Source organism: Ptychodera flava, chromosome 13 (assembly GCF_041260155.1).
Source record: "Ptychodera flava strain L36383 chromosome 13, AS_Pfla_20210202, whole genome shotgun sequence".
NCBI classification, from domain to species: Eukaryota; Metazoa; Hemichordata; class Enteropneusta; family Ptychoderidae; genus Ptychodera; species Ptychodera flava.
The window spans coordinates 10,975,978-10,993,132 of NC_091940.1; the positions used below are offsets into that span (position 1 = coordinate 10,975,978).

Genomic DNA, 17,155 nt, shown 5'->3' on the forward strand with positions numbered 1-17,155 from the left:
TACAGTATTTGTGTATTTGTGTAGGCATCCCTAAGTTGCTTTAGCATAGCTTACCATGTTTTTCCTTCTTGGCCATCTACGTCAGAATGCGTCATAGTACGTCACATGACGTTATCGGATTTCTCGGGTTATTCCTGTGTGATGCTGTAAAGGGTCCACGAAAATGTGGACCGGCGCAGTGCAGTTTTTATCCCCTGTCGATCTTATCCCCGCACATCCTTCGCCGGGATTAGACTGGCAGCTGCCGATCCGGTTCTGTTGCTAATGTATATGCGGTGGTATATACTGTTGAATTTTTAGTTTGTATTATAATACGTTATAGTTTTAAGAAATGATAAAAGGTTTGAAAAAATGAAAGTCCGTTCATGGGCCCATGATGACTGATTCATTTTCAGTGTTCCAACCCTATCGGACACCACTATGTCAGACTCATAGTATATGTCAAAACATGTAAATATGTAAAATCCTATTTGAAACGTCCATGTTTAGAGAGATGGTGTACATTTCTACCAAACTGAAGTATTTTCGGTTCTATTCAAAAATATTCCAGAAAAATATTCGAGCCGTCTTTTCAAAATCATGCGCAAAGTATAGTGGTTAGAAAACTTTAATGTTATTTCGAACAAGGCCTTTTCTGAAGAAAACATGAACCTTAGTAAATGGAATATAAACCATGTGAAAAATATCATGCAGAATTTACATTACTTTCGAAACTGGTGATTATACTTAATTTCAGTAATCAATTTCAAGATGTATACAGGGCGGAACTTCTTACCCATTTCTAGACAGAATTTACTAATTACTCAGTGATATCATGATAAATGTATTCTAGATCTTGAGTTGAATAAATTTTGTGGAACACAGAAAATGTCTCTTTGGCACCGTTTTAGGTTCAAGGACAAGAAGTAGCCGCGAATATGAATCCTCTGACGAATATTGTTATAGAAACACTCTATAAACTATGTTATAGGGACTGCATTTCAGCGCACCCCGGTAGTATTCAATTTAGGTATAATTCTTACCGAAAATGTTTTAATTAAAAGAGGATTTAGAGAAAAGGAACGAAAACATGATCTTATCGCCGACAGGTTCGCGGTGGTCGTGCAACCGTAAAACAATTTTTTGAACTAAAATTATGCAACATTGTATCCATTACCATCCAGTAGGTTTATGCTTGACGCGGCCCATATACAAGAGGAAAGCCTACCTAATTAGCAACCCGTCTGGAGTCACTTCGTTGTCATTTTATAAAGAAGGATATATGAAAGGAAATTTAAGCACCCTTTCGGAAATCAGTTTTCAGTGCTTCCTTTGACAACTTTGCGATACGTCTGATCGAAACTTGTACCTTCTCAAAAAGTGTGAGTGCAATTTCCGTTTATTTTTGTTTTAAAGTTAAGTGCATATAAATGTTTATGACACTTTTAATCGCTCAAAATAGATATTCCGTTATGAAAAAAATTATTTAAGGGCAGCATCGAAAAATTTTTCCGGTAGTAGCTTACAGATGCATTCTAACTGACCGTAAAATAAAAAATGCGAATCATGTACCACGAAAGACAATGAAAAACAACTCTCAGACAGAAAGTGGCTTCAGGTTCAGTAGCAAGTTGGATTGTTCGCACATGCGCGGGGATAAGATCGGCAAGGCATAAAAACGGCACTGCACCGGAAACACTTGCACGAGCTGAACGACACGCTCACCACACATTCCGATAGCATTTAACTGTGACAAATATCCAGTAAGACTCTAACTCCTATGTAACACATTTCATCTGTCAGGCTGGTCAAGTTCATGTAGCGGCCTGGACAAACTGCTCATTACGTGGCAACTAAATAACTCGACGTCGTCCACGTTCAAAGTAACTTCAGTGCCACCACGTGTTTGGGACTCCCTAACAAAGTGATGAATAACTTGATGTAAAATGACACATTAGATGTTTGAAAGTGGCATTTTACTATATATTGGTAAACGCATTTGACTATTCGTAACCTTGTGTTCGCTTGCTAGTGTTCTAGGGGACCTCTGAGTTAGTCAAAAATGGGAGTTATCAAAAATGAGATATCGAAAGATGAAAATGGGATATACGAATCCAAAACGTTGACTTCGAAAGTTGAAAATTGCATTTACGATTCCAAAATGAGGAGTACAAATGTTTAGTGCGAATATTAGCATTGATTACGCACCTTGTTTAGCGTGGTTCCCTACGTTTTATTGTTTAATCTTCGCCATTAAATGTCAGGTAGGTTACAAAGTATTTACACTCTAATAAAAAGAGACATTTTACGTATTACAGTACCGACAAATCTTTCAACCATAAATCGCCTTTAGATTTTTGCCCCTTTCCTAACTATGGTTTAGGTCTAAGGGGCACAAAATTGGTAAAATATTTTTAAAAATATGATGCATAACAGTATTTTTTCTCTGTCTGGCTTGTAGAGTTCAAGGCCAGGAAAGAAAGTGTTTAATTTTCAGGACACTCTGGGAAATGACGTATATTCATTTCATATTCTGTCAGGAAACAAGGTAAACACACGAAAATGACTTGAATATTTTCATGAGAAAGTAGACCAGTCGAATCTCGATAATTAGTATTCACGAGTTATAAAAAAAAATTGCGGAAAATGCCTCATACACTATGTTTGGTCTTGCATACTTGAATTATTTCAAATGTTGAACAGAAATTGGAAAATGAAATATGGAACAGAAACTTGCCGCACGATCAATTGAAAGGAACAAAAACAAAATCAGCCAAACTCGACAGCATGCCATTTTACCTATATACGGAAATTTGCAGGTTTTCTTTTAGCCGCATTAATCACAGATATTTTAAACTGATAAACAAACAACATAGACTGGTGAATGGGTGAATAAATGTATCATTTATGTAGTGTACGTTTGAATTTAAAATTATATTTTAAAATCTCTAGGTACATGTATCAGCCCCTAAACACAGAGTTGCCGTTTACATTCCTGTAATGAAGTTACTGTAAGGAATGGAATAGGTTATTTACTATGTTAATCACCGACAGTGACTTTTCGTTTTCATTTGACAATACGTATAGACATATTCATTAATTTCTTTTCGTAGGACGACAGATTTGAAATGCGGCCCAACGGCATGCTGGTCACACGTGGCTTTTTAGACTATGATATTGAAACTCATTACAAGCTACATGTTTCATTCACGGTAAGGAAATATATCAACTCATAATACTGCACTTTTAGCATCAATGTAAGGCCAATAACTACGTATATCTTCATTTTTTGCATGTACTGTTAACTTTCATACAGTCGTCGCGGTATCTTTCCACGAAATGCACCTATCCGATTTCGTAAATTATTTATTTACCTTCTTGGTGTACTTGTGTTTCATGACAAAGAGTGAAACATGAAAGCATGTAGACACGTAAATATTAGTCAAGGGGTCTACTTGTCTTCAGAAATATACAGCTAAAAAGCGTTTGCCGGAGCTGTAATAAGGAGTCGGATATAAGTTTATTGAAGGTTGCCATTGAAGAGGGGTCGAGTCTTTCCAACAGAAAATGTTGGAGTTATACCAGAGTTTGTCATATGATAATGTCTACAAGATGATATGGCAACCATTCAACAAAATGATCGATAATACCTATCTATCTATCTATCTATCTATCTATCTATCTATCTATCTATCTATCTATCTGTCTGTCTGTCTTCAAGTACAAAGTAATAATATCTGTTGTTTAAGTTCATGCATCCTGCAATCTTCAGAAACTAAAAAGATATTTAGCTGTACAATATCATTTATTTGGTTGGGACGTACCATTCTATTTGTAGTGGGTACTATATTTGATAAATAATATTTGTTTTGGTGGCAACATTTTGAAACCAAAATTGTCGCCACAAAAGCAAATTTTATTAATCAAATTTCAACACAACCTTGGGATTGAATCGTACGTCCTTACCATATAAATGAAAGTGCAGAGCTAAAAATATATATATTAGTTGGATATGTGTGCATGTGCCTTTGGTGCACACATATGTCTTCCGGATTAAGATATCTATGCTGAACAGCAAATTTTTTTCCACCCACGCCCTTGTGGAAGTAATCTACATGTCTTTCCTGTTTAAGGGGTATCTGCTTGACCAACATTTATAGTGTCCTGCAGGACCTACCATACCAAATGAGAAACAACCAAGAATTTTCAACTGCCATTTTCTGTTGACTATATCTGTAACAGGACACTATAAGCGTTAATGAGGCGACTTTGACGGTGACTCTGCTAGAAGAAAGCGATTGGCCACCATTTTACAACTCAACGTGTGAAACTCCAGTTTACACAGGTCTTCCTAAAAATCCTGTAGGTGGTTGTTTATTGTGCTTTGCGCTGAACAACAACATTGATAATTTTTTATCAGTGAAAATTGGATAAAACCTATTTACTCAATCATTCGTACAATACGATCTTCCAAATCTTCCTTGGTCACATCTAGATTAATACCCGGCCAAGCAATAGCAAGTGTCTTACTTGCAAGATCTCTGACTGGGCCCCTTTCTTACAAATACCTGTGGTAATTATTATCCATTTTTGCATTACAGTGGTAGCCGAAATAGGATGTATATTTCAAAAGTCTTAAAATAAACATTGAAAGGATTAACATTTTTAACATCGTTATTTTTAATTATTTGAAGCAGGAAATCAGGTTTTAAAAATCACATTAATTTCGCAATAATTCCTTTGCAGATTGATTATTCCTTGTTCGATGTGCAGGCGGTTATTCGCGAAGTGATAGCAAGCATTAAATTAAGAGACACAATTCGGGAATCAAACACTGACAATGCCCACTGTAAGTAAATTTTAATCTATCATTAATAATGATCTATTGAATACGCAATCATATATCGATAAGAAATTCAATAAAGAATAGCAATTATGAGTTTATTTGAATAAAGTACTGTTATAATTTAAAATAAATTGAAAAATGAGCGGAATCACTCTTGGTATTATATAATGCAAGGAAAAATGTGTCGAGCTTAGAAAACCATAAATGGCAAAACATTAAATATCGTCACTTGGAAATTATTATACCAATATACATAACTGATACACAAGAGCATTTTATTAGCACTCACGCAATGTTCAAAGCTGTGAAATCTAAGTTACCCTCTCATCATCAAACAAGAAAGCCTGAAAAAACTATCAATAGTTTATCATTATTGACCATTAAAGAACTGTAGCAATTTCAAATCAAATTTGAAATTTCACTGAAGTACAATACAAGACTCAGCTAATTGCACATGTCCATATCAGCCGTTTGTTGTCACAGTCGTGCTGTAGACAAGTCTAAAATGTTTCCCATTCGATGATGTAACATCTAATGGCAAACATCGGCAACCCTAACCCTAGCTAAAGCTATAGTGTGTGTGATCATACTCAACAACTAATCATGTTAACATATTTTAATTTTATAAGGTGGCATCGACGTCTTCATTGATGTAGTTTTCCCGTTATCAGCCATTTGCGATATACCATACACACTCAGCCAACTAGAGGGACCACCACTTCGAGAACCTAAACTGAAGTTCTACAGTGGCAGGGTACGTAACATTTTTAGGGATTGCCGTCTACTGCTGTGATTTAAATCTACTATAGTAAAAATATTGATAATTGAATACAGAAAAGTGATTTCGTTGTATGCAAACTCCAACAAATGACATATACATATATATATAAGAGGTAAATTTGAGTAAAAATATCTAGTCACGCCTCGATATTGTAATAACAAAAGAGATTTTGATTCATAAAATAAGCAAAATTTATTTTAGATCATAAATAAGTCAACGGATATCTGTCAAAAACCTTACAATGACAAAAACAAAGACGTCATGACATTATAGAAGAGAGAGAGAGAGAGAGAGAGAGAGAGAGAGAGAGAGAGAGAGAGAGAGAGATAATATCAAAAAAGATATTAACCTTTCTACTCGCCATAATATGTATTGGGTTAAGAGAGAATGAAATTATATCACTTACGCTTGTCTGCTTTCCCCAGAATACGTTCCCTGAGAGATTTGCTCAGAGTACGTTGGTGCGCTCTGATTGTCTCGGGGAATTTTCGATCCAGGAAAGCTCTACCAGTGCACCTTTTGATGTACGTCTATCTACTGACTCTCCTGTCGAAGCATTTGGCATTATTAAAGTTGATTTCAAAGTGGTCAGTCATGGTGAGCTTAATCTGTTTACAACATTGCCTATGCCTCCATTTCATGGAATACCATTTCATTTCAGTTATTATTGCTAACAGTCGAATATTGTTTTTTTAAAATATCACTAAACTCACAAAGTCTTCATAATTGGAGATGCGTCAATGTCTTATTTGGTGAAAGTTAATTTTGGAAATTTGTTCGTCACAGTACATCACCATATGTCAGAAAAAATAAATCCCGGCATTTGTAGTTAACAGCGAATTGACCTTTTCAGTTCAATCATTTATCCCTCTAGAGCGTTTTCCAAACCGGTAATATTATACGAGACGTAAAGTCGATAAAAAGCATTTTGGCAGTATATGTCGATCTAATGGATGCATTCTTTTGATAAGAATTCGTCGAAAGGGTAACTTAAAGATAATTACCCATTAAATTTCAAATAGTCTTCGTAAGTTATAAAATTTATCTGTACGATTCAAATAAACTGACTAGCACGATAAATTCCCCTATTTGTCCTCTATACTGTCATGTATCGTATGTGGAAACCGACGATAACACTCCTTTGAACAAAAGTAAATATTTATCATAAGAATTATAGCTGTCAACATCGGCTTTGTAGTAAATCAAGTCTATGCTAACGATTCTTTATGTTTGATGATATTTTTGTTCAAAATTTACCTATTACGAATTTAAAAGTACTTAAACATAAAAACACACTTAAAGGAAACCTCTTACATGTAATTGCAAATGCAAATTGATAATGAATCAATACTTTTCCTTCTGTACTCATTTTTTTTCTCTCTATCTAAAGCGTTGTACATAGAGCAAGGGTCCAAATACTAACTAGCTTTTTGATGAGGTACTGTCGGTATAACAACATCAATAGTGACATAAAGTCACATACTACACTCACAATTTTGACAAGATTCAATTACAATATCATTGTTTCATTATCAAGGCAAAGCTGTTATGGCCCAAATGTGGCTCTGCAGTCTAATGCATACATTGCAAGCGGCAATGGTTATTCAAGTATGCGCCTCGCATACTATACACTAATGTTTCTGCTGTAGCAATGTCCATTCTGATCAACGAAAGGGATAATGAAAATGGCATGCGATAAAAAAATGTCTGATGGCTGTAAGAGGACCGTGTTTAAGAGTGTAAAGATGTCCATGTGCGTATTCAACAAAGCTTTAAAAATCATCTTGTTTCATATTAGATTGGGCTAGGAATTTAAGCTAAGGAAGGTGAAGTCTGCGCAAATCATATCCATAAAATCAGCACTGAGCTTAAATATGATTTTGCAAGATATTATAAGACCAGATATGAACTGAATATGCTCACGTGTTTTACAACAGCTTCATTAATAGTAGTGCGCTTCACAAAACAATGAGATATATGTTATCACTATATGTAGCAGGTGTTTTTCAACGTCGCACAGTACTCTCAGAGTTTAATCACTAATTACAAAACTTATTTAATATGCAAATGAGCTGTTCATTAACTTGACACTGCTCGATGCTTATGGGACAATTAGATATCCTTCAGATCAACATTTGTAGCACGGTTTATTTATTTAAATGCTGTAATTTTAGAGCAATGTCACTAATTACAAAGTTCATTAAATATGCAAATAAACCCTAAATTAACTTGACACTGTTCAATGATTCATAACACAATTAGATATTTATCAAATCGATATCTGTAGCACGTTTCACAAAAGATTGGTGCCGAAATTTCAGAGTTATATACCTAATTACAAAGTTTATTAAATATGCAAATGAACCCTTAATTAACTTAACACTACTAAATGCTTTATAATGTAGTTAGATATCTGTCATATCAGTATGTGCAACAGTTTTTATCATATTTGATGCAATTATTTCGGAGTTATATGACTAATTATAAGACTTCATGAAATATGCAAATGAGCTAATTATTAACTTGACACTGCTCAATGCTTCTCAGTACAATTGGATATTTATCAGATCAACATCTGTAGCAAGTTTCATCAAATTTAACGCTGTAATTTTGGAGTAATATCACTAATTACAAAGTTCATAAAATATGCAAATGAACCCTTAATTAACTTCACACAACTAAATGCTCTACACCACAATTTGATATCTGTCGGATTAGTATCTGCAGCAGATTTCATCACACTTGGTGCAGTTATTTTGGAGTTAAATCACTGATTAAAAAACTTCACAAAATATGCAAATGACCTATTTGTTAACTTGACACTGCCAAATGCTTCTCAGTACAATTAGATATTTATCAAAACAAAATCTCTACCCAATTTCACTGACTTGGGTGCCGTAATTTCAGAGTTATATACCTAATTACAAAAATCATTAAATATGCAAATCAAACCTTGATTAATTTTACACTACTAAATGCTTTACACTACAGTTAGATATCAGTCGGATCAGTATCAGCAGCAGATTTCATCACATTTGGTGAAGTTATATCGTAGTTATATGACTAATTACAAACCTTCATAAAATATGCAAATGAGCTATTTACTAACTTGACACTGCCTAATGCTTCTAACTATAATTAGATATATATCAGATCAATATTTGTTGCAAGTATCATCAAATTAGGTGCAGGGATTACAGTATTATCTCACTAATAACAAAAGTTCATTAAATATGCAAATGAGAAGATAATTGACATGACACTCACAGTATCATCATAATGTTCTTAGATTGTCATCTGTGAAAAGTTTCATGAAATTTTGTGCAGTATTTCTTGATATATGTCTACACTGTCATTACCGTCTCCATACGGGAACCATTGTACGGAAAAAAACGATATTGCATAACTTCATTAATATGCAAGCCACACAAACCAAAATCTAATCAGTTTTTGCAAGTAGCATATGGTACCTGTGTACCAAATCTGACTGGAATCCGTTCAGGCGTTTTTGAGTTATCGTGTAAACAGACAGACAGACAGACAGACAGACACACACACTAACACACACACACTCACGGACAGTCAGACAGACATCGCTATGACATTAGCCCACGTGTTTACACACGTGAGCTAAAAATCAAAACTTTTCTAAAAATTAATTTCTGTCCCTCCTGCCAACTTCAACTTCATTCAGAATTTGGTGACAGTCGACTCAACTGAGCTAATGCTGACAGATTGCTATCAATGTCTAAGGGCAGTGGTGGAGTAACGCTCTGTACAGATTGTATTTCTTTCATCTTGAAACTCCCTAGCATTTTGGTGACATAAAAGATTAGGGCTAGACGTGCATTAGAAGTGCGAGAAAGAAGGTTGTGATCATGATGCTAGTGGCCTAACGTAAAGTAAGGAATACCTATAAAATGAGCTTTATGTTCTCAACATGATTCTGAAATCGACATCATTAAAAGCCCTTTATTTATTTCATTGTCGAACATTGTGTTCTGTAGGCTGCCCGGAAGGTAAATATGGTTTCTTATGTGATAAAGACTGTATATGTCAGAACGGTGCTACTTGCCATGGGTTCAATGGTGCTTGTAAATGTTCGAAAGAATGGACAGGACCTGCTTGTGATATGGGTAAAGGAATTTTATTACTAAGGGCATGTGAACTCTTAAAGTTTTTATTTCAGGGTGTTAATTATTTCAAGAACTAACTCAAACATAATAACAAAGAAAGATTCAAAACTGCGATGACATAGCTTAGTTATTTACTAAATACTAGTAGGTAGCAGTTTAGTCCTGATCACCTCAATTTTATCCCTGATGAGTATTTCCGATGGAAAATTCACGGAAGTATATATGTAAGTATGGACGAAACCAAACGACGCAAATGTGCTTGAAGTGAAGATATGGTATTGTCATTCTTAGAAAACCTATGTTACCACGTTCAAAACTTCACTTTTGTTTAATGATGTTTATCATCATAAGTTTCTTGCTGATGTTAGAACGTTGTGTACCCTTGAAAAGACCTAAAAATATGTTCACTCGCCAGAGTACAATGAGCATTGTCAAATTTACCAAGCAAATCAATATATATTTTCCTGAAAATACAATGTGCATTTCCTTTGTTGTGCCTCCAGGCCGTATATGGGTATTGCCTGCCGGTGCTGAGTTGTCAAACGGCCAAACGTTCAATCTTTCCTGTCATTACAACATTGAGGTCAAATCTGCAATTGGAGTAGTCTGGACATTTTTCAATGGAGTGTCAAGTAGAACTCTAAAGGCTCCATTAGAGCAGGTCTCTTATAAACCGCACAGCAGGTAAGTCTTTTATGTTAGTTGGTGCTATCTGACTGGAAAGAGTCATAGTATTCTGATAAAATATTTCTCTCCCTCCATATTGAAGAGGATAAAATCATGTTTTTACTATTCGATTGCGGAGTTTAGAAGCGCACGTGACTATCACATAATGATGATGTGATTATGCGACGGATACTGTTCTTCTGAAACCATTTCTACTGAATATGGACCCCCTACGAGATTGTAGGCCGTCTCTTGGGCTTGAATAGGCCATTAATAACGTTAGTGACCACACGGGGTAAAGGGACAATCAGCAGCTTGATGATCATTATGGCGAAAGGGAATGGAATGGCGGGGTAATGTGTCGCATTTCAACATGGATTTTCCAATCTGCTACGAAAATATTCCTATTTTCTGTGTCTTTAAATAGCTAAAGCACCCAACTTTCCTAGAGCTGATGAAGCTATTCTTGAACCCTTTATCTTATTAACATCATTAATTTAAACTATTTTGAAAAAGTTGATCTTCTAACAGCCCTTGGTGAAACAGGTGGTATTGTAGTATAAGTTTTCATCATGCAATCGCTGCCCCAGATTCTTCTAAGTTGAACAGGGACATATCGTCTGTTAAATTCTGTTTTTGTCATCGGTGACGTGGTTACTCCGCCATGGCCATCTTCACCTGCTTTACCTGTACGGATTTCTGCATAACACTGACCGTCCTTCTCAGTATCTTTTCGCTGATCATAATTTTTTGTTGTTGATTAAAATACCTCTCAGCATCTTAATAAACTTATTCTAAAGCTCGATTTTGCCTTTCTCCTTTCTGTATAAGACCTTCACTTCTAAGGTCATACCTTTCTCTTCTCTTTTGCATTGACTTTGACTTGACAACTATTGTCCAAGCATTGAAATATCCTGGAAATTCCCTCTATTGATCCCTGTAGCTGATACTGCCAGATGTATTTACTGCTTGTGGTTTAGATGTCTACAGTCACTTTCAGAGTCTGGACCTCTTGTAAGGTGTGCATTTTAAGTTCTATTCTCTGTTTGCTTCAGCAGCATTCGGTCTGCTGCATAGAATTGAGTCACTTCCGTTAACATAGACCAAATTCGCAATGCATCGTTTGTAATCTTCTACAGTAGTAAACAAAGTATTCATACCTTCTTATTTACATATTTAGTAGTAATTAAAGCAGCGTAAACATGACAACCTAAGACCCCCTGTAAGTAGGCCATGCACCCAGTGACATTTTTACTTCACTTGTGAAAACGAAATCATTCTTGAGATCGATACTTTGTTGTCGTACAGAGTCAATCACGATTTCTAATATGGTTAACTTTTTAACCTTCTAACTAGACCTTGAAAAGCACCTGTTTTGTTGTTGCCTATACAAGCACAGATAATCGTTCCATATTTTTAAAGGCTCCTTCAGGTGCCTTTCATTCCAACTCTTTGTTTGATTCTCTTATTTGTCATTCCAATCTAATACATCCTTACTTATGTCTTTTGTACCTTCACAAAGTATCTTGTTTCTTCCCTCTCTGCTGCTGACTTCTGATGCCGAAACTGTTGCCAAAAACGCGATAAATCAACTTTGTGAATGTGCATGGATCTGATCTGGCCCTGCTGACAATGCTGACGGAGCCATCATCATGGCGTCCACTGACAGTATTGCAATCGTAAAAGAGATCGGCACGTAGTTATTCTCATTTTGATGATAGTCTTTTCATTTCATGGACTCCTTTTTCTAGCTTTCAGATTTCAATATCATAATTATAACAATTTCAAATAGTGAGTGGCATTCTTTAATTCCTTGTTGTGACCTATAGCTTAGTGAGTGGCATTCTTTAATTCCTTGTTGTGACCTAAAGCTTAATCAGTGTTGAATTCAATATTGTTGGGTAGCAAGTTAAATTTAGCGTTAACAGCAATATCCATATGCATTTTTTACCTTCATTTCGAAAACATTATTTCTGATAAGGTGTGTGATCTTCTGCTATTACGATCAAATCTTCAAGGAGTGAAAGAGACTGCGTTTGTGCTATGACTGTTCTACCAATGAAATCGAAAACGGTACTTCTGACTCTTGTCTACGCACTGACGACTCAGTAAAGACAAACAAAACTACCTTGCAAGTGAGCAAGAGCACCTGTAGTAATATAACTACCATGCTGCAGTACCAGTGTGATAAACTTGCACTCTCAATCTGTATTATTGCTTCACGAACTCTACAACGTGTTGAGCGGTCTCAGTCAGAAAAATGTAACAACTTAGCCGGCTATTGAACCACTCTTTTTTGGGGGGGAGTGGAGATTTAGCCGACTGGTTCTGTCTCTGGCCTCTCAGCTAGGCGACTGATGCCGTATGTTGTGGGTTCGAATCCGATTGAAAACTATCCGTATTGATTGCATGTATTCTGGCTTTCATATTTTCTTATCTCTCGGATTTTCTTTAGTCAGAAAGCATCAGCAGCATCTCCTGTATTGCATATTTCCGTCTCCAAAGACAGTTTTCCAGGAATATGTTTGTCCTTTTTGGTCCTCCTATGAATTGAAATCTTATTTGTTACAGCTCCTACCTATTTTAAATGCTATTCTATACCTTTCGAAATTTTAGGACTTGTCAACTACATCAAATACCTTGGATGGCAAAAAACAAACAAACAAAGTGCCAAGAAAGCAACCACGGGAGACATTTTGTCCTTTCCAAATCAGTTGAGCCAGTTATTATCATATTAAAATGGTAGCTCTGCCAATTTCATTGTCTATTCTGTAGTTGGGTATCAGTTTCAATCTGATATGTTCGACAGAGATGACCATTTCATCGGATATGATGAGATAGGCATAAGCACACATATGTATACCATTGGCCTTCATCGCAGTACTTCATTTACACATTCCAATAAAACCAATCTTTTGTCGTCATGATAGAGAGAACATTCTCATAGAATGCAATGTTCTGAAACATATGCAAGTCATCAAACAGGAAAAACTTTTCCTCAGAAAATGAAGCTCATCAAAGTAAATTTACAAGTACCCTTACTTCAATAAAGTACCTCTTTCCAACAGGGTGAACCTCAATTTTCATAGCGAACACTTTATTTGTAATATCTTCATGCTAAATTTTCAATACCCAGGATTCCAAAAAGTCCACTGTTTTATTGCTTCTACCATAATGATTGCCGACTAGAATCAATAAAACTTTCATTGTACTTAATATTTTAATTTATGATCGTGTCTGATCTGATTATTTAAATGGCATTATTCGAAAGTGTTGAATATGCTCATATAAGGAGCTTTATTTTGCCATTATTTTGGTGAACTAATCCGCCGCTTGTGACATCCCCTGTCATATTGATCGCTCAGTTCTGAGCTCACTATTAATTACTCTAATGAAATCTTTGATTTCACATGCGATGTGACTGCTCGGTGCACTTAGGCTAAGTCATCAGTTACCAGTGGATGAGTAAGGCTAGTTGTCATCATCCTCGACTTCATTATCAACATCCCTTTAACAATTCCCTGAAGATCAACCAAAAGAGGGAAAGACTTCAACTAGTGAAGAGACAGAGTTGCCTAACGGTCATAGAGCCTGGGGCCGAGGAAGGACGTGATGAACAAGTTAGAGAATGAAAATTTTATGATTCGTCTTAATCCATATGTGGCAAAGTATAGCTGTTGGGAAGCTGGATACCTTAACAATCTTAAAAATATTGAACCCCTCGAACAAAATGTTGTCAGCTTAGCATTTGTCATCAAGTCGTGTGTGAGAAAAAAGATGGATGCATAAACAGTTTCAAAGTTTCCCGTCCCTTTGAAAAATATATGGTCAGTTATTTATTGTAATCAAAAATCCGTGTTCTTATCTTTCAGTGAACTGACAATAACTCACTTCGATGGAGATCGAGTTGGTACTTACCAATGTTCAGTTACCGATCAAGATGGAGTAGAGTACACTGCTGAAGCTACTGTTACTTATGCAGGTGACTACTAGATATTTTTATATCTAATAACAGAGTCTGATAGCAAAAATGACTGACACTACTGTATTACATTGGTTTCCTCTAGTTTTACTTGTAAATTGTAGTCTTTTAGATTACATAGTCCCATTACACAACACTACATTACATTACTTGTAGTGTACAGAAAAAACGTTTTCAAACGTCTGTGTTGAAAAATCCATTAAAATATTTTGAAATTCTAGCAAGCAAAGACGTTGTACTGACACACTGTCGTCGAATTTCCTGCCTTAGAAATACAATTTTTAAGGAAAGGAGAAAATGAAATTTGTAATCATCAGGCGTTGTTTCTCTGCTTTGTGGTTGCGGTAATGTGCTATTAATTTTGCCGCTGTAAACTCAAGTAAATTGTAGCCCCTTATATTAAGTGTGGTCCCTCCGAGGTCGAATTCCTTACAGGTTCATCGAACCTTCTAAAAGTGCACGGCCATAACGACTGGCGATGACGAGTAGATTTTTGATAAATTTATTTTCATGCAAAAAGACTAATGACTGAAGGAAGCCATCACTCATAAAATTGTGTTCTGTTGTATCGATCGGATAATAATCGTATATGATCTCATAGTGCTTGTACCCTACGATATGATAACCAAAGGATATCTCTGAAAGTTCCAGAACTTTCTACAATATTATCGCAACTTCGCAACATAATCAATTATTGTATATGATAGATTCCAATTGACCAAAAAGATGGCAAAACGTACTTCTAATTATATGGCAGATAAGATGCCTTGTATATATATATATATATATATATATATATATATATATATATATATATATATATATATATATATAATATATATATATATATATATATATTATATATATATATATATATATATATATATATATATATATATTGTGTGTGTACGTATTTATACAATTATGTATATTTCATAGTTATATATTATACAATTACAGCCTCTTCCATGCCAGTTGAAGGCGACACTAACTTTACCTTCACTGTCAGCATACCAGAAGTAAGTCACCCCGAAATTATAAGTGTTCTTTCAACAACAGAAAAAGGTGAAAGTAGTCAGAGTTTAGAATTCAAATGTTCTTTACTTACGCTCATAAATCGTTGCTGTGATTTGGACATGTTTGATTAATCATTATTAACACTGACTGAGTGCTGACAGCTATTGGGGCACAAAGTCAGTCAAAGCTTCTCTGTTCACATACAGGGTTTATGATTAAGATGTATTGTTTTTACCTTTTCGAACTTAGTCGTAGGCTTTCTGTATGTGATATAGTTTTGAAGGCTTTCAAACTTTAGTTTGTTTTTTTTGGTATATTTTGCCATCAAAAGCCGGTAAAAAGTTTTATATCAACTTATTGCAGCGGCAGTTCGCCTGATGCAAAGAGTTTCTAGGTTCGCTTTTCGACAGAATTGTTTTGAAAAACGTACTGTGATTACATATAGATACCATTAATTGTCAAGTTGAAGGCTAAATGTGATCTATTTTGTCAGTAGAGAACAAGAAATGACGAGTATAGTGTATGTGTGCTATAGAAAGAGACGTTGATAACACTATTAAAACACACACCCTTGAGATTATAAATAGCTGGTTATCTTAAACTAAACTCATGACTGTATTGCCTGAGTAATAGATTAACACAATTATTTAACTGTCTTGTAGAGCTCAAGGCCTGGCGAAGAAGTGTTCAATTTTCGAGACGCTTTGGGAAACAACGTTCATTCGTTTCAGATTCTGTCGGGAAATAAGGTAAATATGTATAAATTGACAAGTTTTCTCACGAACGCTTTAAACGTTTCGAATGTTAGCCAAACTTGTGGGGAACTCCTTTTCAGTTGAGAACATTTCAAAGGTCTCTATAAATATCCATACAGCTATGCATTAAGAAGCACATTTATTTACCAACAAAGTAATCATAATATATGTATGATGCATTTAATATGTTTACAATTATTAAAGATTCGACACAAAGCTACCAAGGAAGAAAAATTAACAAGTGGTGTATTTCAGTTCACAGTTGTCTTCCTTTGGGATATTGCCATGCCAGAGGTGGTGGGTATACATAGACAGAGTAGAGATTTCAGTCTTCAAAGTTAACATCCGTTTATTTCATACGTGTAGACGTTACATGTCGTCAGGGATAGTGCAAAGTTAATTGAGCCCTCATATCTTACCGTGCTCGATCTCCCGATATTATCGAAATATTGCTTTGTATAAAACACATAAAAAGGTAGTTTCGATTTCACGATAGATATGAATTAAAGATAAAATAATGCATCCAATCACAAACATCAATACAACCCTTGGCCTTTAATTGACATGTCAGAAATAATATTTAAAAGTTACTGCGACACGTTGCACGTGCATTATTGCATTATTTTCATATCACTCAAACATATGTCGTATCATATGTCGTATCAAAACCTTAAAAACATCGTCCCTAAAGGTTATTGGCTTCTTTGTGCACTTGCAGCCAATTGGGTTTATAATTAGGTTTTATCCAAAGCGACTTATTATTAAAATCTTGATGATTTAATTAATATCATATAGAGGTCAGTCCCTGATGTCGCGCCTGAGGTTATAATTAAAAATTTCATTCACATCTGAAGATGAACAGTCCACGCTTACATGGTTAATAATAGTATTAATTCATGATGAGAAAGATTTATAGAAATAATTGTCATTTGCTATGTACATGAGTAGTACCACTACACATTGCGTAAACAATAAAATCAATCACTCATTTCA

The 17,155-nt window shown here is 35.2% G+C and overlaps 1 protein-coding gene across 1 annotated transcript in view; it reads left to right on the forward strand.

Moving 5' to 3' along the window:
* LOC139147401 (uncharacterized) overlaps positions 1 to 17,155 on the forward strand; it is a 39,836-nt gene that overhangs the window by 1,413 nt on the left and 21,268 nt on the right. The window contains exons 3-13 of the mRNA XM_070718493.1: positions 2,441 to 2,527; positions 3,093 to 3,191; positions 4,222 to 4,341; positions 4,726 to 4,828; positions 5,455 to 5,579; positions 6,032 to 6,203; positions 9,614 to 9,742; positions 10,246 to 10,426; positions 14,281 to 14,390; positions 15,351 to 15,409; positions 16,070 to 16,156. Of these exons, the coding sequence (XP_070574594.1) occupies positions 2,441 to 2,527; positions 3,093 to 3,191; positions 4,222 to 4,341; positions 4,726 to 4,828; positions 5,455 to 5,579; positions 6,032 to 6,203; positions 9,614 to 9,742; positions 10,246 to 10,426; positions 14,281 to 14,390; positions 15,351 to 15,409; positions 16,070 to 16,156 (1,272 nt within the window). The remainder of the gene's footprint in view (positions 1 to 2,440; positions 2,528 to 3,092; positions 3,192 to 4,221; positions 4,342 to 4,725; positions 4,829 to 5,454; positions 5,580 to 6,031; positions 6,204 to 9,613; positions 9,743 to 10,245; positions 10,427 to 14,280; positions 14,391 to 15,350; positions 15,410 to 16,069; positions 16,157 to 17,155) is intronic.